General features: G+C 62.2%; 3 protein-coding genes across 4 annotated transcripts; all 3 read left to right on the forward strand.

The window, feature by feature from the left end:
• Positions 1-8,407: 8,407 nt before the first annotated feature.
• PRR35 (proline rich 35) lies at positions 8,408-13,230 on the forward strand. The gene is made up of 6 exons (XM_010597524.3): positions 8,408-9,540; positions 9,795-10,419; positions 10,696-10,842; positions 11,264-11,458; positions 11,657-11,714; positions 12,776-13,230. Exons 1-6 carry the CDS (start codon positions 8,510-8,512, stop codon positions 13,228-13,230), a joined length of 2,511 nt encoding a protein of 836 aa, XP_010595826.2. The 5' UTR covers positions 8,408-8,509.
• Positions 13,231-13,236: 6 nt separating this feature from the next.
• NHLRC4 (NHL repeat containing 4) lies at positions 13,237-13,752 on the forward strand. Its single transcript, XM_010597523.1, is given in 3 exon segments — positions 13,237-13,293; positions 13,359-13,646; positions 13,648-13,752. Coding segments are annotated over 3 exon segments (450 nt in total).
• A 1,196-nt stretch (positions 13,753-14,948) lies between these two features.
• PIGQ (phosphatidylinositol glycan anchor biosynthesis class Q) lies at positions 14,949-25,184 on the forward strand. Of its 2 annotated transcripts, none has more exons than XM_003417797.4 (11): positions 14,949-15,080; positions 18,005-18,697; positions 20,241-20,372; positions 20,460-20,580; positions 21,980-22,106; positions 22,228-22,381; positions 22,611-22,722; positions 23,224-23,304; positions 23,542-23,656; positions 23,967-24,028; positions 24,907-25,184. In XM_003417797.4, the coding sequence occupies exons 2-11, from the start codon at positions 18,015-18,017 to the stop codon at positions 25,057-25,059; spliced, it is 1,740 nt and encodes a 579-aa protein (XP_003417845.2). In that variant the 5' UTR covers positions 14,949-15,080; positions 18,005-18,014; the 3' UTR covers positions 25,060-25,184. The 2 variants fall into 2 exon arrangements, with proteins under 2 accessions (XP_003417845.2, XP_023413353.2); XM_023557585.2 differs by having other exon boundaries at positions 18,005-18,547.
• The last annotated feature ends 204 nt before the right edge of the window (positions 25,185-25,388 follow it).

A 25,388-nucleotide genomic window follows, 5' to 3' on the forward strand; every position in this document is an offset into this window, starting at 1 on the left:
TTTATCAACTATCAGCCCCATCCCCTGCGGTTCAGATTCCCCATGGGCGGGGTCCAGACTCAGGCTCCAATGGACCAAATAAAACCTTTTGTTTTGTAAGGGTAGTCTCTCTTTCTGTAGGCCCTCCGGGGGCAGGGCAGCGCTGTGGGGTGGGGGTAGGGATGGGGCCAGGATTAGCCCCAGGACAGACTAGGGGAAGGGCTGCCGAATCCCAGCGAGGGGCAGGATGGTGGACAGGACGTGGCAGCCTAGCACCTCTCTCCTGCCCATGTGGGCCTTCGTGTTGCAGCCGTACCTAACAGGACTGGGGAGACACCTCTATCCACCGGTACGGTCTCAGGGCTGGGACCCTGGATGGCAGACGGAGGGACAGTCCCAGGTGCTGGGTCTTCACAGAGACTCCTCTGTGCTGATGCTGGGGTATAGGAAGGAGCAGATGGCGGCAGGGGGGAGTTCCCACCACCTTGCGGGCCCCGGGCCCATCTCCTGGCCTCTCACCCACCCCCGTGTTGTATGTGCCACCCAGCCCAGGCCCTGTAATCTGGCTCCAAGCATGGCCCTCCAGAGTGGGGGCATTTGGTGTAAGAGGCCTGTCACAGGGCAGTGATCGAATGTGAAAGCAATTAAAGACACCAGCAGTGTTCGCTCCGGGCGGGCCTCAGGCAGCGGGGGAGCTGCCACAACACATCTGACCGCACAGCCACCTGCCGCCTGCCACCACCATTCGGCCCTGCGCCTACCCTCCAGAACCCTGGCCCAGCCCGAGACCTCCCACCCTCAGTCCTCTGGCCCAGGCCCCTGCAGCCCTGAGACAGGCCCAGGAAGGGGGCCCAGGAGCCAGGCATGAAGAGAGCCTTGGAGGTCAGGGCAAGAAGGGGTCAGAGTGGGAGAGAAGCTCATCTCCCCTGAGGACCTGAACATGTAGAGGGTGGTGGGATAGTCTGTGGGACCTCCGGTGGCCAGGCTGGTAGGCAGGGTAGCAGTGTGACCCAGCCGGAGCTGGGGGATCATAGCCCCCAGCTCCCCCCAGGAGTGACTGTAGACATCAACAGCTGGGGTGTCAGGGCCCCTCCCTCTGCCTCTTGTCTCCACAGCATCTTCACTCGGTGTGCCCTGTTCCCTGTCCAGAGCCCCGTCCTCCCCTCCCTATCTCTGTGGCCACCCTCACTGCCCACTTTGCCTGCTGGCTGCTGTCTGCACAGCCTTCCTGGGCAGCAGCCATGGCAGCCGGATCTCACTTGTGAGGTGGCCCTGTCAGAAGCACTTAGTGTACAAATTATCTGTGGCCACGCAGCCTGACCCCCACATAGCTCTGGGCGCTGAGCCTCCCACCCGGCCCACATGGGACCCTGGTGCCTGCCCATGGCCTCCTTGCGGGATCCCTGACCAGGATGGCCACCACGGGGGCAGGAGGGCCATTGAACCAGACACTGGGGTCAGAAGTCTGAGCTCTGCACTGAACCATCCCTGGGAGCAGAAGGTCCCTGTTGGTTGGGGTGTGGAGGGGCATTGGGGTCTGGGCTGGGAGGAGGGCTGCATGCCCCATACCCTCACCCACTGCCGCCTGCCACTCAGGCAGGGAAAATCGTCTGTGACAGGCCAGGAAGACAGCCCTGGGGCCGCAGGACGCAGTGTAGCTCCTCTTTCCGAGCATATGGCGGCTGTCAGCCCAGCAGGGGGTGGTTAGTGAGTGGCTCATACCCTGTGGGGCCTGGTGGCCAGACCCTCTCACCTCATCCGCCCTGGTCCCCAGTGACCTGGTAACTCAAGAGGCCCCTGCCCCGACTTGCATGCCTGGACCAGGAGCTCACTTCCACTCAACCTCTCCCACCAGCTGTTAGGTCAGCCCCACCCACCTGGAGTAGTGACAATCCACAGGGGTTGGGGGGATAGGACAAGGTGGGGAGGAGGCAGTGCTGCAGTTGCGGGGGGGCATGGACACTCAGGGTGGGGCTGCCTCTCCAAGGAGGACAAGGCCTGGACAGGGACCCTGTAGTCCTGGGATTCTTCCCAGCAGGACTGGCAGGGCAGAGGAGGGCAAGCTCCCCAGAGGTGGTATGGGGACCTGCTGCTTCAGTGTTCTGGGAATGGAGAGTGAGGGCTGGTGCCAGGGGTTGGGGGTGGGAGGAGTGGCACCTATGGCCCCAGAGGTGAGATTTGGGCACTCCTCATTCTATCAGGACCCCACTTCCCTGTCAGCCCTTGGCCCCCAGCCTTCCTGGTGACAGGTCCTTGGTACCAGGAGCCTGCACAGCCAGTCTGGGTCTGAGGCTCTCTCGGTGCCAGCACTCCCAGGGGTCCCTGAGGCCTCCTTGGTTGAGCTAGGGGGAGCAGCACCCAGGAAGCCCAGTGTTCTGGGGCCAGGGGTCTCCATGCACTCGGAGGGGGAAGAGGTGTCCGTGGATGTAGCGATCTGAGCTGGGTGATGTCACTGTTCACACAACTGATCCCAGTTTCACTGCGTCCAGCCAGGCCTGGGCCCCAAAGCCGCAACCAGCCCAGCCCTTGCACTGTCCTGGCGCTGCCATGTGCGGACACTGAGGGGATGAAACAGGCCCTGCCCCAGGCACCGTAGACCCTGGCTGGCCACCAAGCCCACCTTCCCCCCCTTCCCCGGGCCCTGCTTTTCATCTTGCCCCTTCACCTGTGCTCACAGTTCCAGTGTTAATGGAGTTGACAGGCGGATGGCTGTAGACAGAGAAGGTTAAGGATAGAGATGAGGCCCTGTGGCTGGGGGCAGAGGGTGGGGCCTTGGGATACCAACACCCAGGTGCCAGCTGTGGGGAGACACCAAGGCCAGGCAGCCACCCAAGGACCCCGACTGGAGTGGAAGTGTCCAGAGACCCCAATTCCCACTATCACCCTGCTGAGAGGGGGCTGAGGCCAAAGCTAGGCAGAGGTCCCCAGGCTCAGAACCAAAACAGGACCAAGTCTCAAAGCCATGGGTGTCCCAGTCACCACTCAGGGACCAGGCACACCCCAACATGCAGGGGTGTGGCCCACAGGGGTCATGACCCACCCCCAGTAGCCAGCTGTGGGCAGCTGTGTGCCCTGAGGCCCTACCCTGGCAGGAAAGTGGGATGGGGCCCTGGGTATGGTGCATGGCAGCTGTGAGAGCAGATGTTCTGGCATGCCATGGGGGCTGGCATGGGTGACCCAGCCCTGACCAGCTGGCCTGGCAGGGACCCTGGGTACCCCCCACTGTGGCCAATCTCTCAGGGACCCCAGAAGCAAGCTCAGGGCCCACTCACTCACCCCTGTCACTGGCCTCTCCTGGAAGCCCAGTAGTATGTCCACCATGCCCAAAGGGCACCCTCCTGGGCTTTGGGACACAGGGTGCCCTGGCCTCTCATTCTTTCAGGCTCTGTGGTCACCTGGACCAGCCTTGTCTCACACAACCGGCCCTTCCATCCAGCCTCCTGCCAGTCTGTCTTCTGTGCCAGCCAGGCCTGTCCTAGAGCCTCAGAAAGGTCAGCCCCAGGCTCTCAGGGTGACCTGAGCCACCCTGCCCTCTCTGGGCAGTGCCCGTGACGAGGGGCCTGGGCTTGGCTGTGCAGAGAGGGATCTGAGTGCAGAAGGAGCTGGCCTCCTGGCCCCCAGGCTTTGAAAGGCCACAGGCAGGAAGGCCACTCCAGCAATCCACCAGGTTGGGGCCGCCTGCATGGTCATCTGGGCCAGGCCATGCAGCAGAGAGGGGAAGGCTGGGTATTGTGCCACCTGTGGCACTCTCCCCAGCCCCAGCCTGCAGACTTCTCCCAGGTGGGGAGGGGTTGTCACCCAGTAGGCTCAGAAGGGGCACTCTGCCTTCACTCCAGTGTCACCAAGCTGGGCTGCCTGCCAGACCCAGGGCCCTGCTCCTTTCAGACTCCCAGGCATGGTGGCAAGCACCCCAGGAGGACCCTCCCGACAGCCGACCATGGTCTACGATGGGTCTGAGGACCACTGCAGCACTCACATAAGATCCTTGAGGGGGGAGGGCATCACCCCACTACCCCACAGAGCCAAGGAGGTGCTGGACACCCATCTAGTGCCCCATTCCCAGCATAACATCCAGAAGCCCCCTAGTGGCCGGCCCTCTTCTCCAAGGCACCCCTGCCCCTAACCTGAGCTGTAGTCACCCCAGGAAGCCCGCAGCTAAGTAGGCACTGGCAGTGCTGTCCAGGCCACGCTCCCCCTGGACAGTATCTCTCCCTGGGTTCCACCGTGACATACCTTCTCTGTATACACCTTCCCTGGAACAGATCCTGACTCACTGGGTCCCTTGAAGGCCAGACCTGCCTCCTTACCACCTTAAAATGGAATTGGCTGGCCAGGGAATTTCAGCTAGGACCTGGGCCAGGGGGGCAGGACCCCAGGCAGGTAGGGAGCACCCCAGCACCCAGGGGCCCTGGGAGGTGGGTCTGGAGCAGCTCTGAAACATGGGGTGAGGGGCAGGGTCCAGAGTGTGTGCAGGGACATCCAGGCCCCTCCCCTCATCCCTGCAAGACCTCCCAGAAGGGATATAGGGGGCAGGGTTCTGCAGGTCACAGCATCTCCCAAGGGAGCAGGGACCAAAGCTGGGGGTGATGCTTCCTGAAGGGGTTAGTTCCTGGTGACTGCCTGAGCTGGTGGCCATCATGGGGCTGGGGGTGCAGGGCAGGGCAATCCTTTCAGCGCCCTGTCTCCATAAGAGCAAAAGCAGGGAGGGCAGGTTCCCTGGGAGAGAAGCAGGAAGGAGCCTGCTGAGCCTCCTGGGCGTCTTAGTTGGGAGCTGGATTCTGCTAGCTAGTCCCCTCCGCAGCTGGCTCTGGCCCCTGTGGCCCCTCCCCTGCCCCCAGGCTCAGTCCCCAGGCTCCGGTCCCAGGCGGGTGGTTGTCAGGGGCCAGGTGACCTGATGGATACCTGCTGCTCCTCTCCCCGTGCCCGCCGCTGACACCCGTCAGAGAGCGGGGACCCGCGAGATTCGCACCTCTGCGCACCCCCGCGGCAGCCTGCAGGCTACTGGAGCCCGGGCGGCGCGGGTGTCCTGCTCTGCCACACACACCTGCAGCTCCGGACTCCAAGCGGCTCGGCCAGAAGCCTGTCCAGGGAGGGCTGCGCAGCCGGTCCCCGCACGCGGGCGGTGAGTGCTCATGAAGGGCGCAGGGACGGCAGGAGGGCGAGGCGGGGCGGGGGGTGGAGAGTGGGGTGTCCGCTCCCGCCCCTCCCGTCGGAGGTCGCATCCTCCCCGGAGCAAGCGCCCAAGCGCACGCGCAGCCTCTCCTACCGCTAACTTCGGTGGGCGAGAGCCGGCGTCGGGGCACCAGCCAGTGGCGGAAGCTTCGGGGGTCGCAGCAGTGTAAGTGACTGCAGGACCACGGGGTCCTGCCCCCATCGCCGGGCCTCAGTTTCTCCTGCGGGGTCCGTTTCAGCCCAAGAGCGGGTCCTAGGGTTTGGGGTCGCGGCAGGCGGCAGAGAAGAGGCAGCGGAGGAAGGGGAGGCACCGGCTTCGGCCAGGTCCTCGTCCCCCCCGCCCACCACGCGCAGACCTTGGGGCGCCGCCGGTTCTGCGGCGGGGCTCTGCGCGGGGAGTCTCGGCTAGTCCGCGAAGTTTGGGCGCAGCACTGGGCGGGGACGGCGGTGGGGCGTCCCGGCGCTGAGGGGCAGCCCCGACCCCCGTGTCCCCGCGTCCTCCTGTCCGGGCTGCGGCGCCTTCTGCAGCAGCCCCATCCTGATAGGAGAGGCGCCTTTGGGGACGCGGGCACCGGCCGGCGGGCGAGGAGATCGGGGTGGAGATTGGGACAGGGTTGTTGGATCCCCGCTGGCCCGACTCCACTCCCTTGTAGGGGCTTCCAGGGGCTGACAGGAATGTGTGGGATGTGATTCCTCCCTGCCTCTTGGGGAGGCCAGGAGGGGCCTGGGGCACATCTCTCTGACAGGGAAGGGTCTGTTTGGATCTCATGTGGGGCACATGGGTGCTGGCTGTCTGGGAGCACCCCTCACAGGCTGGGTGTGTGCACATGTGTGGGTGCACTTCTGGGGTCCCTGCTTCTGTGCATATGCAGCAATGAGTGCAGGGCATCCTCTGGGTCCCCAGGGGTCAGAAGCTGCTGAGATGGTGCCTGGATGAGGTACCTGGAAGAGGTGCCTCCCCCAGGTACCTGATCCAAGGGTGAGCTGAAGGTTGTACCTGCTGCCAGCCCAGGAGAAGCCCCTGCCCCCCACCCTGAGTCCAGGGGCTTGAGAGGAGCCCCCATCCTGAGTCCAGGACCTGAGAAGAGCCTCCACCCCAAGTCCAGGATCTGGGAGGAGTCCCCACCCGTGTCCAGAGCCTGGCTGGAGGGGACAGTGGCAGCACCAGGCAGCGCAGCTGTGTGGCTCCCAGGGCTACGTGATCGATGGTCCCAGCAGAGCTGCCTCCATTGCCCGAGCCCACACACCCATTTGTCATCCCATCACGGGGGTCAAGGAGCGGGGGGTTGCTCCACACTCACCCACAAACCCAGACTGAGTTCACAGCCCAGCCCCCCCAGGAGCCCCAGCCCCACTCCCCACCACCACATCTGCACCACTCCAGGGTGTAGGCACCCACAGACCCAGTCCAAAGCCCCTGCCTGCCCCGCCTTCCACTCCCAGCCCCTAATGTCCCCACGGGGGGGGTGCCCGGGGGCCAGGGGCAGCAAAGTGGTCATTGGCCACCTTCAGGGCCCACAATGACCCAACCCCCAGCAATTTGATCCTACTGCTAGCTACCATGAGCCCAGGACCAGGGCATGAGGGTGTGGGGGCACTTGTGGGCGGTTCCGGGAACGAGTGCAAGTCTTTGTATCAGTGTCTGCGTGTGTCCTCGGGCATGTTTTGCTTGTAACTGATGTGTGAGCCCCTGTGTCTGTGTGTCCTTGGATGTGTGTCCATGACTGTGTGAATTCCTGCGTGTGCGTGTGTCTGCATGTGTCCTCAGGTGTGTGTGTCTGTGACTGAGTCCTTGCATGCGTGTTGTACATGCGTGTGTGTGTCCTTGGGTGTGTGTGTCCATGACTGTGTGAGTCCCTGTGTGTGTCTGCAAGTATGTGTGACTGAGTCCCTGCATGCGTGTTGTGCATGCGTGTATGTGTCCTTGGGTGTGTGTGTCCATGACTGTGTGAGTCCTTGCATGTGTGTGTGTGTCCATGACTGTGTGAGTCCCTGCGTGTGTGTGTCCTTGGATGTGTGTGTCCATGATTGTGTGAGTCCCTGCGTGTGTGTGTGTCCTTGGGTGTGTGTGTCCATGACTGTGTGAGTCCCTGTGTGTGTGTGTGTCTGCGGGTGTCCTTGAGTGTGCATGTCCATAATCGTTAGTCCCTGCATGTGTGTGCGTGTGTGTGTGTGAGTGTGTCTTCTGGTGTCCTAGCCTCTCACACCCTTGGGTGCAGTGTTCTGAGCCAGCTCAGTGTGCAGAGGCCTCGTACCCCCGTGTGCGCACACCAACACCACACATATACACTGTGCCCTGTGCAGGCTCACAGTGGGGCAGGAGGGTGGTGCAGGTGGTGGCCCAGATGGAGCTCGGAGCCGGCTTTGAGCATGGGCAGGCGGGCATGGGGAGGAGGGTCTTGGCTGAGCACGTCCACTGCAGGCCTCAGCCCTGACCTGCCTGAAGCCACCCAGATGGAGCCAGGCTGAGCAGGTGGGTGGCGTATAGGGGCTGAGCTGTGACATCCAGTCCCCACAGCTTGGCCCAGCCCCATGTGTGGCCAAGCCCCTCAGAGCCCCCCAGTGCCCACCCCACTTTGTTGGACCAGTGACCAGTGTACATATACACACATATCAACACATAACATACACATGTGCACACATATAAACGTACAACACAGGCACATGTATACACACTCACACACGTGCACACACATAGACAACATAACGGCATACACACATGTGCACACACACATACACGTGTAGCACACACACATACACGTGTAACACACACACAAACACACAGCCGTAGCCACTGCCTCTTGGAGTTCAGAACCTTCTACTGGTTTCTTATCTGGCTGCTTTTATCTTGCTTATCTCCCGCCTGGATAGGAACTTGATGAGGGCTGGCACAGGGCCTCTGGGGGGAGCGAGCCCAGAAGGGCCCTTGTCAGTCAAGGAGCCCTGGTCACACGTGTCCCTCTACAAGCTCATGGGGAGCCTGGGGCCAGCAGGGAAGATGGGCGTAGATTGAGTCACCCCTGAAATGGGCCTGGGGGGCGGCCAGGACACCCGATGGCAGGCATTTCAGTTCCCCATGCATGGCAGACACAGTTCTAGTATGTGTCCCGGATTTCGCGTGGGCCACATGCACACTCAAAAGTGACTGTGCTGAAGCTGAGAGGCAGGTGTGTCCAGAGGCTGTGTGTTTGTATCTGTCCCCCACCTGGGGGACTGGGTGACAGTCGGCCCTGGGCTTTATCCTCGGGTACTGGGAGTAATTGGGGGGAGTGAGAGTGGGTCAGAGGTGATGGGCACTGACCGTGGCTCATGTCCCCAGGTGGTCATGGTGGCCAGACTGGCTTGTTAGCAGGCTGCCATGTCCCGAGAGGCAGGCGCAGGGGCTCGGGCACGGGCACGGAAGCCCAAGAAGCCCCACTACATCCCACGCCCGTGGGGCAAGCCATACAACTACAAGTGCTTCCAGTGCCCCTTCACCTGTCTGGAGAAGTCTCACCTGTACAACCACATGAAGTACAGCCTCTGCAAGGACTCCCTCTCCCTGCTGCTCAACTCCCCGCACTGGCCGTGCCACCATGCCCCAACTGTGACCCAGCCCCATGCACCTACCACAGACTGCCCCGGGGACCCCAAAGCACTTACCGCACCAACGCTTGGTGGCACGGAAGGCTTCTCCCCGCGCTGCTGCAGTGGGTGCCTCAAGTCAGGGGCTGAGGGCACCCTGGGGACTCCACCCCCCACTGCCAGGGCCTCCAGGAAGGGTCTAGGCCCCAGCAGGCTCCTGGGTGAGTCTTGGGAGCCTGGGCCGGGCAGGGGCCCGAGGAGCACAGCCGTGGGGGACAGAGCTGTCATGGGCCCTGAGGGCAGTGTCCCCTGCTACCCGCCACCTGCCCGCAGGGAGTTCCCTGAGGCCCAGAACCTCCACCTGTCCCTGCTGGGTGTCAACTACCAGCTCAGCCCAGGTCTTTTCTCCTACCTGGGGCCCTCCCTGGCCACCACCCACGTGCCCTTCCTGGCCTCAGCCACCTCCCTACTGCCCTCGGCCCCTGCCTTCCCGGCCCTGCAGCCCCCTGAGCGCTCGACCCTAGCCCCCCGCCTCTACTACCCTCTGATCCTGGAACATAGCCTGGGGCTGCCGGCAGGCAGGGCCACCCCCACCAAGCCCCCCGCAACGCCTAAAGGATCCCCTGGGACTCAGGCCGTCAGGCTGCTGAAGGTGCCTGTAGCCGGGGTGGGGGGGCCCTGGCCCTGTGGCCCCCCCAGAGATCCAGGGCCGGAGAGGGAGCTGGAGCAGTCTGCTGAGGAGGACTCGAAGAAGAAGGCACTCCCAGGAAGTAGGCTAGAGTTCCAGAAGGTTCCAAGCATTGCCAAGTTTGGTTCCCAGAGCAGGTGGGTCAAGGGCCCGACTCTGGGGAGGAAGGGGCTGGAGGAGGACAGGCCTGGGCAGGGCAAAGCCACAGAGGGGAAGCTAAGGCTGGGGAGCCAGCCCACCAGTGTCTCTGGTCCCCAAGCCAAGGCTTTATCCCCCTGCCTCAGGGCGTCAGGTGGCAGGTTGGGGGCAAGGGAAGGTCTTGGCTGCTGGCCCAGGCTGGGGAGTGGAGGCAGGGGCTGGGGCGGCCTCCTGACCGGCACCTCACCCTCAGCCTACCGACCGGACCCCCTGCGATGTTCTGGTCTGAGGACAAGGAGCCCTTTGACCCAGAGGCCCTGGGCCCTGTGGCAACACTCGCCCAGCCACCACACGGCCTGGGACCCAGCAGCCCAGGGCACATGCGTGAGGACCTGACCCGGGCCCTGGATGACTATGCACATGTGGAGCATCGCCTGGAGCAGCTGGCACCCACAGGGGGCCTGGCCCCACGCCCCCTGCATGAGCAGCTGGGCAAGATCCGCCAGGAGCTGCTGTATATCCACCGAGCACTGGAGCACGCTGTGTGGCCGCCTGATGTGCCCCTTGACCTCTCTGTGAAGCGGGTGCCAGCCAAGGGGCCTGAGGCACCCTTGGAGGCCTGGGGGCCTCCTGAGCCTGGTCCCACAGTTGGCCAGGGGACCCCCGAGTCACCTGGTGCGCTGAGTCCCGCAGCTGCTGAGCCCTTCTCTGGCCACACCACCAAGTGCGAGGCTGACTCCAGCATCCCGCCTCCGGGCCTCCCCTTGCTGGCCTCCGAGGACGTCACTCCCTACGGTGGCTGGGGCACCCACGGTGCAGCAGGGGGCTCCCGGGCCCCTGAGGCTGTCCCCAGCCTGCAGATCCTCGGGGGTGCTAAGGTCTGACCCAGCACCAGCTCTCCCCTGCCCCTCACCTCTGCCCTCAGAGCACTTGTCCCTGCTCCTCTAGCCCCCGCTCCCCCACCCCAGCACCCCCCATGGCAACCTTTCTGGCCTCAGCATGCACCTGGAGAGATCCACCTGCCAGCACCTCGCCTGTCTATGGGGCCTCACAGGGACTTGAGGGATCATGGTTATTTATTACACACAGTCCTGGATGTTGAAATAGAAAGCACTTCACACATCTTTTCACCTTCTCCTTCCTTCACCACCCAGATGTGCCCCCACGACAGCACCCAGACAGGTGGTGTCCCCAGGAGGGCAGTGTCGCTGGGTGGTGGGGTCCCTGGCCACCAGGAGCTAACCTCTGGATTCTCTGACCTGCCTCCTGCAGGCAGGGGCCTCCTGGAGGTCTGGGGGACGGTACAGCCTGGGCATCAGCAGACAGGGGCAGGGAGATTTCCCTAAGTGAATAGCATGAGGACCTGAGGGCCTTCATGGCTGGGGGACTGGCTGGGACTGCTCTGACTGTCTGTGCAGTGGCAGGGTATGGATGTCTCCAGCCACCATGACTGGCAGGACAGGATCACCCCAAAGTCCAAGTCCAGCTGGAGGCCACTTCCTTGTGCAAAGCGGTGCCACCCCCCGCCTCAGAGGCCTGGGCTGCTCCATCCGTTGTGGCAGTGCTGGGCCCCTCTAGCCCTAGCAGCCGCCACAGGCACTGGTGGCCTTCACAGCTGGCTACCTCCAGCCAAGCCCAGAGGCCTGGCGCTCCCACAGGCTGGGGGTGGGGGCAGGGAGGTACCCAGGGACCCTGGGGCACAGTTGATCACCCTCTCTCCAGGGAGCTGGGCCACACCCATCAATTCCACCTGAGACTGGCCCCGGGCCCTCTCCTGCCTGTGCCTGCTCCCCGAGCTGGGGCCGGGCCAGCCGGGCTGGGGCCAGTCTGCACAGGACTCCGACCGCCCCATTAATTGTGATAGCATCGTGCCTGCCCCCACCCAGAAGCATCCAAGCTGGGGTGCTGGGCGGTCAGGTGAGGGGGCTGTGGGCTGCAGACAAGGCCACAGGCAGCGCCTGCTGGGGCACTCGCCAGGCTGACCTCACCCCCCACGGGTGATCTGGAGGCTTCCTGGAGGGGCTGCAGGCTGTGGGAGAATCCCCAGGCCCCAGGTCTCAGTGGACCCACCCCTCCCAGCTTTCTGTCAGCACCCATGTCTCTCCCACACCCCAGTGTCTCACCACCTCGGGGGTCAGTGCCCCCACTTGGCAGACAGGGGCCAAGCAGACAGGTGTGCCTGGCCATGCAGGGGCTGCCCCAGTAGTCACAGGACTTCTCAGAGGCCCTCTGCCCAGTCACCTAACTGGGGAACACAAGACAGCCCCCCTGGAGCCTCTACCTGTGACCCAGTACCTGGGTCCAGCTTGGGCCACTCTTTGCAGAGGGTGGGTGGAATCTCATCAGATCCAGTGGGGCCCAGGGGAGTTCTCTGAGTAATGCATGGTGGGATCCAGCTGTGGGGGCAGGGAGGTGTCCAGACAGAGGGCATGGCAGTGCAGAGGGCCTGAGGCAGCACTGGGGGACTGGAGGGCAAGCAGCTGAGTGGCACAATCCAATTTCCATTTTACAGCTTCCTCGGGCAGCTGCTCAAATGTGGCAGCCCAACATGGCAGACTGAGACTGCCCCTGCCCCTGCCCCCCATTGTGCCCTATGCCCCACTGTGTCCCCGTGGGAACCTGCTGGGTGGCTCCTCCCCTCTCTCTGGTTCCGGTTTCCAACAACAGAGGCTGCAGCTAAGGAGCCTGGGGACCGGATCCAGGGAGCTGGCCCCAGGTAGGAGATCCCTCTCATTCCCTCCAGCGGGACAGGTGGGAAGGCCTGGGAAAGGGTCCCCTGCCTCATTCTCAGAAGTCCTGGGTGCAGGGGCCCAGATGGAGGAGCTGTGTAGGGGTGGTGGGCAGGGGCTGGGGCCAACCCACATGAAAGTTCACTTTTTCTGCACGAAGGAAGGGTTCCATGGGTGGATGAGTTTGAGAAACACGACTCATCACTCCCACCACCACCCCAGGACACTTCGCTTCTGGGAGAAGCCTTGGAGCTCAGAGACGGAATCACAGCCACCCGTGCCAAGTGTCCCCCAGATGCCTGTTCCAAGGATCACATGTGGGGAAATGGAGCCTCAGGCTGCTGGTCTTGGGGACCGGGCAGGGAATTGGGACCTGGCTGAGCTGAGTTCCAGCTCTGGCTTGGACCCCCCAGCCCTTGTCAAATGGGGAAGACACCAGCTCCCTGGAGGGCATTGAGAGGACTGGGGCTGGGCACACAGTGAGGGCTTGACCTCATCCTTGTAGCCCTAGCTGGCGGTCTAGTGGCAAGACCAGCGGCTCCAAGAAGTCTGAGCCTGTTCACCTGCCCTCTGGCCTCCCGCCCCAACCACCTGGGCTGCCCCACCTCTGGGCTCTGGGTGCACCTCACGTTGGACCAGCCTGGAGGCCCTGCCCTTGCCCTGTGGCCCCAGCTGCTAGGGCAGATCCCAGTGCCTGAGAGGGCTGCAGGGGGACCCCAGGGCATGTACTGCTCCCCAGAGGGCCTGCTCTTCCTGACTGAGGGGGCTGCGCCCTGTGTCCCTGTGCTGGACCTGGAGGGCCATGCTGTCTGCTGCCTGCCCTGCGGTGTGCCGGGGGCTGGGCCCTTTGTGTTGGAGGATGTGGCTGTGATAGCCGCAGGGCTTGTGGTGGTCAGCAACTTGATCCACAGGGCTGTCCAGGCACTCCAGCACACCACCCAGGCCCCTGAGGGCTGCTAGGTGACGATGGGCGTCTTCCAGTCTCCCCAAGGGCTGGCTGTGGACCCCCTCAACCGCCTCCTGGTGACAGACTGTGTGCCCGGGGCCATGAGGCCATACACTGCTTCATGTCAGTCCCTGCTCCAGAGGTACTGGCCCCCACCTCTGTACTGGGTCTGCGGGGCTCCTGCTGGGTGGGCCCAGGGCCTGATGATGGAGGCCTTGCTGTGAGTGACGGGTGTGGGAATGTGCAGCTATTTGGCAGTACTCTTCAGCCCCTGGGCTCCCTGGGTGACCAGACAGGGCATGCCTTTGGCAGCCCAGTGGACCTGTGCTCCGATTCAGAGGACGACGTCATCGTGAGGGACGAGCAGCGGTGTCAGGTGACCCTGTTCCCCTGGACTGGGGCGCCAGTCTGCCTGGTGTCCTAGGGGTTGGGGGCAGTCCTCCGGCGTGGCCTGTGCACCCCAGGGCCAGCTCGTGGTGGCGGATGCCAGGGACCACTACATCAAGGTATACAAGCACTGCTTGGAGTGGGCCTAACCGGCTGGGCTGGGCAGAAGCAGCCTCCAGCCTGAGCTCCCTGGAGGAACAGCCAGGGCTGCATTGGCGATGACTGCTGAGGACCTCACATTCTCCCCTCATCGAGGACTCAGACCTCAACCGCAGCAGAGTAACAGCTGCCTCCCAAGCCTCCCCACCCTGCCCATGGCCTGAGAACCTGTGCCCCCTCCATACTGCTACCCATCAGGCCTGGCGTGCCAGGACCAGGCACCAAGCCTAACCCAGGCAGGCCTGCCACCCAGCCCCCACCCCTAATCAGACAGATGCAGGCAGGGAGTGTGCTGCTGGGAGGGCCAGGCAGCTTCAGGCAGGGGGCGGTCCCTCAACGTGCTCCAACGTCAAAGGTGCCAATGGTGCAGAGCCACCCCCAGCTTCTCTGAGCCCTGCAGAGGTAAGGGGGGGTAACAGTAGAGAGGAGGGGCTCTGAAGGTGCCCCGGGGGGTGGCAAACAGCTCCAAGCCACCCCCCACCCCCAGGGGTGAGGGAAGGAGGTGGAGGTTGGGAAGAGGCTTCTGGCGGTCTTGAGGGTCCAGGACAAGCGTCCTGTGAAGACAAACTCCCGCTGCTTAAAAGAGACATACTCTATACAGGGAAATGACCCTTAAAGGCTCCTGGTTGCAGTGAGGGGCCTTCATGGAGTGAGGGGTGGGGAGGGGCCATGCCTGGTTCTGCCCCTGCCCCTGAGGCCAGAACAGGGTGCTTATGTCGGTGCCTGCCAGGACTCTGGGGGCTGTGGTTTAGGTCCTCCAATATGTCCCAGCCAGCAGGGACGGAAGCATGAAGTAGTGCTCAATAATGTTGTTGCAGCTGTAGTTGCGGTGTTGTTACCTACAACAGGAGGGACCGGTGTGCCGCTCCTGACAATCAGTTGGCGGCAGCCTCTGGGCAGGTTTTATCAGGCCCCACCTGCCCTGCTATGTAGGGACCTGGGGGGCCCTCTGCAGAGAGCAGTGTGGGAGGGGACCAGCCTGGGGCTCAGGGAGTTCGGCGGCTGTCGGGGGCGGGAGTGCGGGATCTCGGCCGCAGCCGGGAAAGAGGGTCGGCGTCGCTGGGCCTGGCGGTAGCGGGAGCGGGAATGTTGAGCGCGCGGAACGATCGGGCGCAGCCGGCGGGCTGCCCGGGCGCCTTTAGGGGCCGGACCGTCGCCCAGCAACCGCGGAGCCGGCGGAAATGGGGCTTGTGTTCCGCGGCGCGGCGGTGGCTGGGCTGGGGGCAGTTGACGCTGCGGTCCACCCGGGCCTGCTCAACGTGGGCCCCAACCCAATTCCGATCCCGCCACCCGAGGGTAGAGCCCCGGGGCGCAGCCGGTGAGCAGAGGGGGTGGGTGGGCCGTGGTGTAACCTTGGGTCCAGCGGGTCTCGGACGCCCCGGTCTCGGCGGGCACACCTCACAGGGGCGCGGGCGCCAGCGGTCTCTCCGGGACCAGGCCGGCTGTTCATCCTTCAGAGCCTGTGTCCTCCATAAAATGGAGTCGCCACCACCCGCCGCCCGGCCGGCCTGCGACTAGAGGACCAGGGAGCGCGCTTCCCACCAGCCTTCCCCCACGCCGGGAGGATTCGCGGCTCGGCGGGTGGGCCGTCTTCGCGGGGAGCCTGGCCTGTCTGTCCGCTGTGGACCCTTTGGAGGGGTTTTCAGTGTCCACAGGACTGGCCGTCCTCACTTTACAGTTGTCCGCAACGTGCAGGAAAGGGCAAAAATCAATCATATAATCACACCCCTCCCGAAATCAAAGTCTGAAAGCAAGAAGGTTTTTTGTTTTGAAAACAACACTGGTAAAAACAAATTCTTGTGAGATCTTGAGGAGCAGTGAGCAGGGAGGCTTCAAGAAGGGGAGGGGTTCCTGGCCAGTCCAGCTAGGCTCTTCTGGGAATCTGTTCTCGGGAAGGAGGAGAGGGAAGTACCGCCCCTGCTTTACAAGGTAGACTTCAAGTTCTATGGGGACAGGGAACCCAGAGACCTCTTTACCCGACTGTTGGAAGAGTGGGCTGTCTCATGGGGTCTCATTCTTCAGAGGAGCCTTTTCCAAGCAGGTGCCTGTATCTTTTTATCACAGCGTTTAAAGATGCTCACTTTGCCTAAGTTCCTACCCCTCTTCCTCCCACCCCGCATTCCTCTGCTTATCGATCTTGCCTGTGCTTTCATCTTTTTTCTGTCTGATCCCCACAGCTGCCAAGTGAGCCGGTTCTCCTTTTGTACTTCAGCCACTCCCAGAGGCTGAGGTTGGAGCAGGGCTGGGAATTTGCCCCATAACGTGTTAAGAAGAACATCAGCTTCTGCCCTCCAATCTCCTCCTTTCTTAGATGTGAAGAGCATTTTTTTTTTTTTAGGTAAACTTGTTAGATGAAGCATAATATCCACAAAGAAAGTGTACTAATCATACGTGTACTACTTGATGAATTTTCACAAAGCGATCACACCAAGGAACCAGCCTCCCCCAAAGCGTTATCGTTAGGTTATTTGTGTTTCTTTTCCAGCAGTAGCCATGGGGGGTTTTCCTTAGCTCCTGTGAAAGGGTTTCTCAGGCAAGGTTTGATGATGTTATTGGCTGCAAGGGTACCAGGCCCTGAGGGGTCACCCAGGTGGACATCCTGTCCCCCTTTGGGTGAGATTATCCTTCTCATTTGGCTCCCAAGAAGGCAAGCCCTGGGGGATGGCCTATAAGCCCTGGAGAGGGATCAGGAAGGGAAGTTGGCCCTTGATGGTAGCCACAGGGCTTGGCCAAGGGCTGGTATCAGGGTTCTGGGTTTCCCTGCTGGAGCACCCCCACCCCATTGCCTGTCCTTTCCAGTCACTGGCGGCAGCCCCACCTAGAGGGATCCCTTTCTTATAAATCCTACAGCCACAAGAGGCCTTCCCAAGCCCTGGTCTGAGTTATCTGCAGGGGAGGGCAGCTGCAGGAGTGGCCTCTGAAGCCATGCGTATTTGTATGTGTATGAGGCCCTCCCAGAGCCCCACCAGCCCTCAGGATACTGTGCGTGTCTGTGTGTGGTACACACACACTCCTGTGTCCCTGTGTCCCCTTGTCCCGGAGAGCCTCATGAACACTGGGGCTGGAGGCCAGGTGCAGCACGAGGTAGGAGGCCCTACCCAGGGATTTTTGCTCAGGGCACTGCTCTAGACTTGTGCAGTGAAATGGGCGCAGTTGGTGCCAGAGAAAGTGTGTGTCCATAGGCAAGCATAGGCCCCACTGCTGTGCTGGGGGTTCCGCCTGCCTCAAGGAGGAACCCCACCCAGTGGTGGCTGTCTCAGTGCAGATGGGCTTGCTGAGGGGGTTTCAGGAACCCACAGTCCTGAAACCACAGTCCTCCCCATATGCTCACATCTTGGGAAGAACGGGTTCAGGGCCCCTCAGAATTCAGCCTGAGTGAATCTTATTGGGAATTCTCCCAAAAGAAGCAGCATATTTGTCCACACCTCCAGGGACCCTGGAACCTCCCACCCCCATTTCTGGAGAGCTCTAGGAAAAGCCCTAGACAGATAGCATGACCATGCACTGAAGGAAGTGCTTGCTGGGACACCGGGGGTTCCTGGGAAAGATGGGCACTGCCCCGGGCCACACGGGTAGGGTGGAGGGTCAGCATTGAGGCAGGAGCCCCCCCACCCACGTGGAGAAGTGGAGGGTTGGCTTGCATCCTGGGTGAGGGCTGCTGACCAGGCAGGGGCTCAGGGCCTGGGGGCACTGGGTACTAGGTTCTCACTTTTATTTTTGTTTATAAGTTAGTCAGGGTTCCTGAGAGCTTTAGTTTGCATTTCTTTAATTGTTAAGCAGATTGTGCATTCTTCTGTGTGCTCCACGTGAAAAACTCTCTGAGGCTCCCTAAAGGCAAAAATTAAAAGCTTCGTCTTAGGCCCCAAAACCCTTTCATTAAACAATGATGAGTGAGTCAGATGACCTCCCCGCACCCCTGTGATCTGCCCTTGGTGGGTAAGCCACATGCCTTGGGCAGATGGGGGCGCAGGAGGGGACTGAGGTGGGGGCACAGGTCGGGGCACAGATAGGCAGCACTCTGTCGGCTCACAGAGGAGCACTGCCTGTGTGTAATGAGCAGGTAAGGGGTCCATCTGCTGGCCTCTGCACTGCCTAGCCATGGCCCTTGGTTGTGTGGATGGCATCCCTCAGGGCTGTCTCTTCCCGTCTGGGCCCCAGCTCCAGCTGCCCTGGTGCCATCTGGCTCAGGAACTCTTCCCTTGCAGTGGTGGTGGCAGTGCGAGTGAGCCCCCTCTCTTCCAGGGTCCCCAGCATGGTGCTCAAGGCCTTCTTCCCCACGTGCTGTGCATCAGCAGACAGCGGGCTGCTGGTTGGACGGTGGGTCCCGGAGCAGAGCAGCGCAGTAGTCCTGGCTGTGGTACACTTCCCCTTCATCCCCATCCAGGTCAAGGAGTTCCTGGCCCAGGTGCAGCAGGCCAGCCGGGTGGGTGTGACTGTGCTGGGCACCTGGTGTCACTGCCAGCAGGAGCCCGAGGAGGGCCTGAGTCGCTTCCTGGAGGGCCTGGGTGCCATCTTCTACCATGAGCCCTGGCTGCAGCTGTGCCGCGAGCGGGGCAGCACTTTCTGGAGCTGCAAGGCTGTCCGGCGGGCTGCACCCCCTGGCGTGCCCAGCGAGGACCAGGTCGTGCTTGTCTTCTACAACCAGCGCCAGGTGCTGCTGTCCCAGCTGCACCCGCCCGCAGCCCTGCCCGACCATCAGGCTGGGGATGCCCCAGTGAGCACGAGGGGCCTGGCTGCTGTCTTCGACACAGTGGCCTGCAGCAAGGTGCTCTTCTGCAGCAACAGGTTCGACGAGGGGCCCATACGGCTGAGCCACTGGCAGTCAGAGGGTGTGGAGGCCAGCATCCTTGTGGAGCTGGCCAAGCAGGCTGCAGGGCCAGCCTGTCTGCTGCTCAGCTTCCTGCTGTCATTCCTCTCGGCCATCAGTGCCTGCCGGTGGGTGCTTGGGTACTGTTGGGGAGGGGTGAGAGAGGGCAAGGGGTGGGTGCTGAGAAGCGTGGGGACCTCAGGTGTCCACAGCTGCCCCTGTGGTACGGGGCATGGAGGCAGGGCTCAGCTCAAGCTATCCGCCGGCAAGCAGCTGGGTCTAGGGGGAATTCCCAGTGGAGGCTGTAGCCTGGGGCCTCTTTTTCCCAGGTAGAGCCAGGCAGGTAGACCCTGGGCAGGAGAATGGGGACGGACCACCCATGGCTTAGGCTCTGAGAAAGAAGGCAGATGGTGGACACTGTCTGCCTGCCTGGAGCTTACTTGTCCCTGGTGGCACCCAGGGGAGCATGCAGTCATCAATAGCTGCTGGCCATGCAGCTGGTCAAGCAGCGGTTCTGGGGCTGCGCTGCAGACCTCTTGTCTGGTGGTACTGCCAGTGGGGAGCAGCTGTGATGCAGGACATCCCCAGGTCCTGGGCTCGCAGATGATGGGGACTGGCTTGTCCTCTCAAGCACCTGCCTCCAGGGGCCCTGTGTACTGTGGCTGTGTGCCCTGAGCCCTGCATGCTGTGACTTTGTCCCAGAGACAGTCTGGCTGCTCTGTGTGGGGCATATGAGACTGGGTCTCTGGGGAGACTGATATGAAGGGCTTCAGGGCTGTGCACATAAGGGTGTCTGTGTAGAGGTGCTTTTGGGGGCAGAGGATCCTCAGCTTCTGTCAGCTTCTCAGAGGACCCAAGAAAGGTTAGGACCACTCATGTGCACAGAATATTGAGCCCCCAGCAGCGTGCCATTCAGTATGCTGGGCTGTCTGCACAGGACTGCAGCCCCTATGCCCCCTGGCTTCAAGCTCTCTCGAGACACCAGCACAAGACAGCCCATGGCCCTGGTGAGGCTCTCAGCAGTCCTGTGCTGGCCTGCTTCCTTGTGGTTGGAGTTGGTGGGTGGGGGTCGCTGCACACTCTTTCTTCCCTGGAGTTGGTTCAAAGCTGCTCCACCAAAGATGAAGCCTTTAAAGTCTTCCAGGGTGGAGGCCTCCCTCCTTCCCGAGGTGAGTTGGTGGCACCGCGTGTTCTGAGTCCTTTAAGTTCCTTCTCCTCCAGCTAGGCTCTGAATTTATATTGAGGTTCTGAACACTGCCACAGACCAGCACATTCTTCACCCTTGCCCTGGAGACCTCCCCTCGACATTGGCGTGGCCGAGCCTTCTGGGACCCTGTCAGCAGGGGTGGCACTGTTTCCTCCTCTGGAGTGCCCTTGGCATTGGATGTGGGACTGGCTGGTGGCAGGAAGTGTAGTCAGGAGTCTGTCACTTTGGGAGGCAGCGGGGGTGATACATGGTGAGGTGGGGCTTGGGGGAGCCTGGCAGCAGCTTACCCCCACCCAGTGGCCCATGGGGTGCCCTCTCACCTGCCTCACTGCCCCAGCTGCGTGTGGGTGCATGGCCCTCAGGGCTTGGGGCACCTGGGCCTTGGGCTGAGCAAGGCACAGCCCTTCCTCTGTACTCAGGGATGAGGCAAGAGGGCCTCAGGGGCCAACCCCTTTCACCTGCAGGCTATTCCGGCTGTGGCCGTTGCCCTTTATCTGCAGCAAGCTGTCCACCTGTGAGCAGGTTCAGCATCGGCTGGGGCACCTCTCACTCATCTTCAGTACCCGGAAGGCTGAGAACCCTACCCAGCTGATGAGGTACTACCCCCGTCCCAGGCTGGGGCGGGGTCGGGGGGGGGGGCCTGTGCCAACCCTGGCTGCTCTCACTGCCCCTCTGACCCCCAGGAAGGCTAATGTACTTGTCTCAGTGCTGCTGGACGTGGCCCTGGGCCTGGCGCTGCTGACCTGGCTCCATGGGAAGGACCACATTGGGCAGCTGGCTGATGCCCTCATCCCTGTGGCTGATGTGAGTGGGGGGTGGGGGTCTCTGCCATGTCAGCTGTCCCCCATCAGGGGCATGGGCCTTGCTAATCCAGACCTCAGGCCCCAGGTAGCCGCAGATGAGTCCCCTGCACTCCAACCCCGCCTGGAGAAGGACCCTCCCCAGCAAGGCCATTTTGCTCCTCTCCTGGCCTGGCCCTCTGTGGTGTCAGCGTCATGGAATTTGTGTGTCCAGGGCTCCTGCCCCTCAGGTCCCTGCTGGTCCTTTCCCCCCACCCTTTGATGGGGGCCCACACTGCCGTTCCACGCCTCCCAGGTCTACCTCTCTGCCTTTCCACTGCTCCTTGGAGAGTCCGGCTTCTCTGCCTCCCTTCCTCGGAGCCAAAGGCCCCTCACTTCTGATGGTAGCTTGTCTTTTGCTCAGGATGGCTCCTCTGGCTTGCAGCTGTCCCCCAGGCCCTGTGTCCAGGCTATGGTGTGCTCTGGGCCTGCTGTGTCTCGGGCGGGGGATGCTTCTCGGACCCTTACAGGCTGTGAGCCCCCACAAAGCTCAGGGGCCAGCCCAGGAGCAAGGAGGGTTGGGGAGGAGCTTGGTAGGCCCACCCTGCTCACCAGCCACTCAGTGTTGGGGCGGCACCGTCTGGCCTTCCTTTTGCAAAATTGCTTGGGAACATAAATATTTAATTTAAAAATGAAAGCCTCTTTCTGCTGCCTGGCTCTTATCCTTTAAATATTAAACAAGTTCTATTTATAAAGAACATTTTATCCCCTTGGACTGAGGGCCGTGTCTGATATGGCTGTGAGGCTTCGGTGCAGTCAGGACTGGCTGGGCGGTGGATGAGGGTGGCGCAAGTGTGGGTGGGGAGCTTACTCCTGCAGCCCACGATGGTGCCAGAGGGCCCGCTTGGGCCTCTCAGCACTGGCCTTCCTCTGGGGCAGCCTTCATGGCTCCTACATGCAGCAAGGGTCTCAACTTTGAAGTCCCTGTCTGTCTCCAGGAGAGTCCCGCCCTCCAGCCTGCTGCCTGGGCCCTTGGACATCTCATGCTCGTGCAGTCACCACCTGGGGCCTCTGTGGGGGTGGTGCCAGGAGGCCAGTAGAGGAGGCCTGCTGGGAGTGAACTGTCCAGGACGAGCATCTGGCCTAGTGTCCCTGAGTCACTGGCCTGAGGGGGAGAGGGATGTGCTCAGGCAACGTGTCTAGCAGGCCAGGGGCACAGGTGGTCCCAGTTATGGTCTCCTGGTTACAACTGGGGTTTAGAAAGCCCTCCTGACCGTGTCATCCTACCCTGAGCCCCAGAAGCCCCACTGTGCAGAAGGGGCTCCCTGACCACAGAGAGGGACTGGTCAGGGTGGTACCCGGATTTCGGGCTGCAGGGAGGTGCAAAGTCCCCTAGCTGCCACCCATGCACCCTGTGGTTGCAGCGTGTGGCCGAGGAGCTTCAGCACCTGCTGCAGTGGCTGATGGGCGCACCTGCCGGGCTCAAGATGAACCGAGCGCTGGACCAGGTGCTGGGCCGCTTCTTCCTCTACCATATCCACCTGTGGATCAGTGAGTGTGTGGTGTGTGTCGGGGTGGGGAACTGTGCCCTCGCCATGTTCTCAGGGAGGATGGGGGCAGGATCTCTTGGCAGGGCCCCTGGAGGCTCACTCAGGCCACCTGTTCCCCGCAGGCTACATCCATCTCATGTCGCCCTTCATTGAGTGCATCCTGTGGCACGTGGGCCTCTCCGCCTGCCTGGGCCTCACAGTCGCCCTGTCCCTCCTGTCAGATATCATCGCCCTCCTCACCTTCCACATCTACTGCTTCTACGTTTATGGTGCCAGGTGGCATTCCCCTTGGCCCCATGGGCATAGGCCTGGGCCCCTAGCCCTCTCCCACACTCCTGACTGCCCGTCCCGATCACCTACACCCTAACCACCTCCCCCCGACCGCCTGCCCCCTGACCGCCTGCCCTGATTGCCTGCCCCCCGACCACCTACACCTTGACCCCCTGCCCCCTGACCGCCCCCACCCTGAATACCCAAGTCCCTGACCTCCCACACCTGCCTGCAGGCTGTACTGCCTGAAGATCTATGGCTTGTCCTCACTCTGGCGCTTGTTCCGGGGGAAGAAGTGGAACATGCTGCGGCAGCGCGTGGACTCCTGCTCCTATGACCTCGACCAGGTACCGGCGCCCACGTGTGTGATTCCCCCATGCCCAACTGGCCTGTGTGGCCGTGGGGGTGGCCGCCCCAAGCTCAGGCACTCAGAGTGGCTGCCTGGCCAGTGTAGTTGCCCACAGCATCATGAGGCACCCATGGCTCCATCTTGCAGCTGCCTACCCACCACAGGGCTGGCTGGGATGGAGGTAGACATGTGTAGGTAACCCTGGGTGTGGGCCATCCCATGCACTTGCTCAGCCTGACAGCAATCCGGTGCTGCCCCTTGGGGTACGTTGTCCTAATGTTGACGCAGGCCTGTCCTCAGTGCATGACTGCACTCGGTGGCCTGTTCCCAGCCCCGCCCCCCATCAGCAAGTCCATGACTTTGGGTGTTGACACACAAAACACAGCTCCGCACAGCACTAGATGCTTATCGTGAGTGCCTGCCCTCCCGAGCTTTCTCAGGAGCCTGAGCCTAGTACAGGTGAGTTCCCCGGTGCTCATGGCTGGACCCCTCCCTGCAGCTCTTCATTGGGACCCTGCTCTTCACCATCCTGGTCTTTCTTCTGCCCACCATAGCCTTATACTACCTGGTGTTCACCCTGGTGAGTCCTGGGCCCTGGGGGTCACTGGCACAGACCACTGTGTTCTAGGATGCTCTGCGTGCAAGTGGGGGGTGGGGGGCAGTGGGAGGTGAGTGGCACTCCAGGGATGGACATGTCATTGCCTGACCTCGCGAGCCTCTGCCACTTTTGGGCCTTGGCTGGGTCATCACCCTCACCAAGGAGGATGCTTTGGGCGCTGTCAGCCTCGTGGGCCCTGAGCGCTCTTCTCTCCTGCAGCTCCGGCTCCTGGTGGTGACTGTGCAGGGCCTCCTCCACCTGCTTGTGGACCTCGTCAACTCCCTGCCCCTGTACTCAGTCGGCCTCCGGCTCTGCCGGCCCTACAGACTTGCAGGTGGGTGCTGCGCTGCCAGAGGAGGGGGGCAGAGGTACAGAGACCTCACACAAATGCCTATAGAAGCAGTCACCCCTCCTGGATGGGCCTTTACATCAGTTGACAATTATCCCAGTGCTTCTCTCTCCAAGAACCTTCCCACCTGGAAATGCTGGGCTGGAAACCTGATGCAGGCCAGGCCTGCCACGGGAACTGCCCAAGACCCTACCCATGCCAAGGAGGCTGACATCTTCCAGGCTGTGTGCAGTGAGGGGGTTCCCAGGGCTTGGGGCAGTGCTGCCCCTCTCACTGTCCCTTGCTCTCGTTTCAGCTGGCGTGAAGTTCCGGGTCTTGAAACAGGAAGCTGGCAAGCCTCTCCGCCTCCTGATGCAGGTACTGCCTCCCCCCATCCCCAGACCAGGACCCCTGCCACCATGGGGCCACCCCTTTGTATTGCCCAGTTCAGGGCTGTGGGGTATGCTGGCTGGGGCCAGGTATAGGCAGAAGGCCTGGAGGAGCTGAGGGCAGGGCCCACGGTGGGGGGCCCTAACCCTTGAGGCTTCTGAGCATCATGGCTCCCCTCCACCCAGAGCTCCCCAGCAGGGCTGAGAGCCCCCTTGGGGCTGCACTGCTGGGGCCCCAGCCCATGGCAGGATCTTCCTAGCAGCACTAAGATGGCAAGGGGCTCTGGTGCTGTGCTGGCATTGCTGCAGACCTGGCTGAGGCCCTGGCTGCTCAGGTGTGCCCTGTGGGCCTGCACTTGGCTGAGGGCCCGGCTGGCTCCTGTATCTGAACACCCGTCCAGTGCTTGTCCCTGTAGGAGCAAGGAGTTTGAGGTAAATTTCAGTGCCAGGGAATAGGTCCAGGCAGGCTGGGTTTGCCTGGCGATCATGCCTAGCTCCGTCATGGCCCAGCCCATCCTTTGTGTACCCCCCAGTGTGCCAAAAGCATCTGACGGAGGTCAGAGCAGAGGCAGTGAGGGTCCCTGCTGGGATGCACCTCCAGGCACTGGGTGAGGCTGGGGCCAGTGGTCCTGGCCCTCACGGCCCAGCCTGGTCTCTTCCTCACCCCCTCCAGCCTACCCAGAACTGGCAGAGAAAACTGGCCACCCAGTGCTTCCTCCCCACCTGGGGCCCCTGGGCTTGCACACAGGGAGCCACGTCTGGGCCACAGCTGGCCCTGCCCAGCCATCCAGCCCCAGCACCTACTCCCCAAGGAGCCCCCGGACCTTTCTCTGCTGCCACCGTCTGAATGCACCCTTGCTCCTGCAGATAAACCCGCTGCCGTACAGCCATGTTGTGTGCACCTATCGTCTCCCCAGCTGTGGCTGTCACCCCAAGGTCTCCTGGAGCTCGTTGTGCCGCAAGCTCTTCTTCGGGGAGCTCATCTACCCCTGGAGGCAGAAGGAGGGCCAGCGGGACTGAGGCCCCAGCTGCCACCCAGCACCACCTCCTGGCCGTGGCAGCCTCTGCTCCACCCAGGGTGGCATGAACTGTTCAGTAGTGAATGCCCCCCAGGTGTCAGATGGGAGATGCTCATGTGCCCCTGGGCATGGGGGGGAGCCTGTGCTCCTCCCTGACCCCTAGTTCCTAGGGCCCTGAGGTCGCAGGCAGGGTCAGCCCACCCAGTCAGGCTCTGTCACCAGCACCATTTGCCTTGGGACCTGTGTCCTGGTCCTTTCTGCTCACCATGCAGTCAACTGATGCCTCCATACCCCAAAACTTGCCCCAGGAGCACCCGCCACCCACCCTAT

Source organism: Loxodonta africana, chromosome 12, assembly GCF_030014295.1.
Source record: "Loxodonta africana isolate mLoxAfr1 chromosome 12, mLoxAfr1.hap2, whole genome shotgun sequence".
Taxonomy (NCBI): Eukaryota; Metazoa; Chordata; class Mammalia; order Proboscidea; family Elephantidae; genus Loxodonta; species Loxodonta africana.

Coding starts and splice junctions, on each gene's coding strand:
- PRR35 (XM_010597524.3), top strand. CDS start 8,510: ATGTCCCGAGAGGCAGGCGCAGGGGCTCGGGCACGGGCACGGAAGCCC. Junction 10,843..11,263: donor TCCTGGAGGTCTGGGGGACG/GTACAGCCTGGG, acceptor CCCTCTCTCCAG/GGAGCTGGGCCACACCCATC. Junction 11,459..11,656: donor CTGGGGTGCTGGGCGGTCAG/GTGAGGGGGCTG, acceptor CCCACACCCCAG/TGTCTCACCACCTCGGGGGT.
- PIGQ (XM_003417797.4), top strand. CDS start 18,015: ATGGTGCTCAAGGCCTTCTTCCCCACGTGCTGTGCATCAGCAGACAGC. Junction 20,373..20,459: donor AACCCTACCCAGCTGATGAG/GTACTACCCCCG, acceptor TCTGACCCCCAG/GAAGGCTAATGTACTTGTCT. Junction 20,581..21,979: donor CCCTCATCCCTGTGGCTGAT/GTGAGTGGGGGG, acceptor CTGTGGTTGCAG/CGTGTGGCCGAGGAGCTTCA.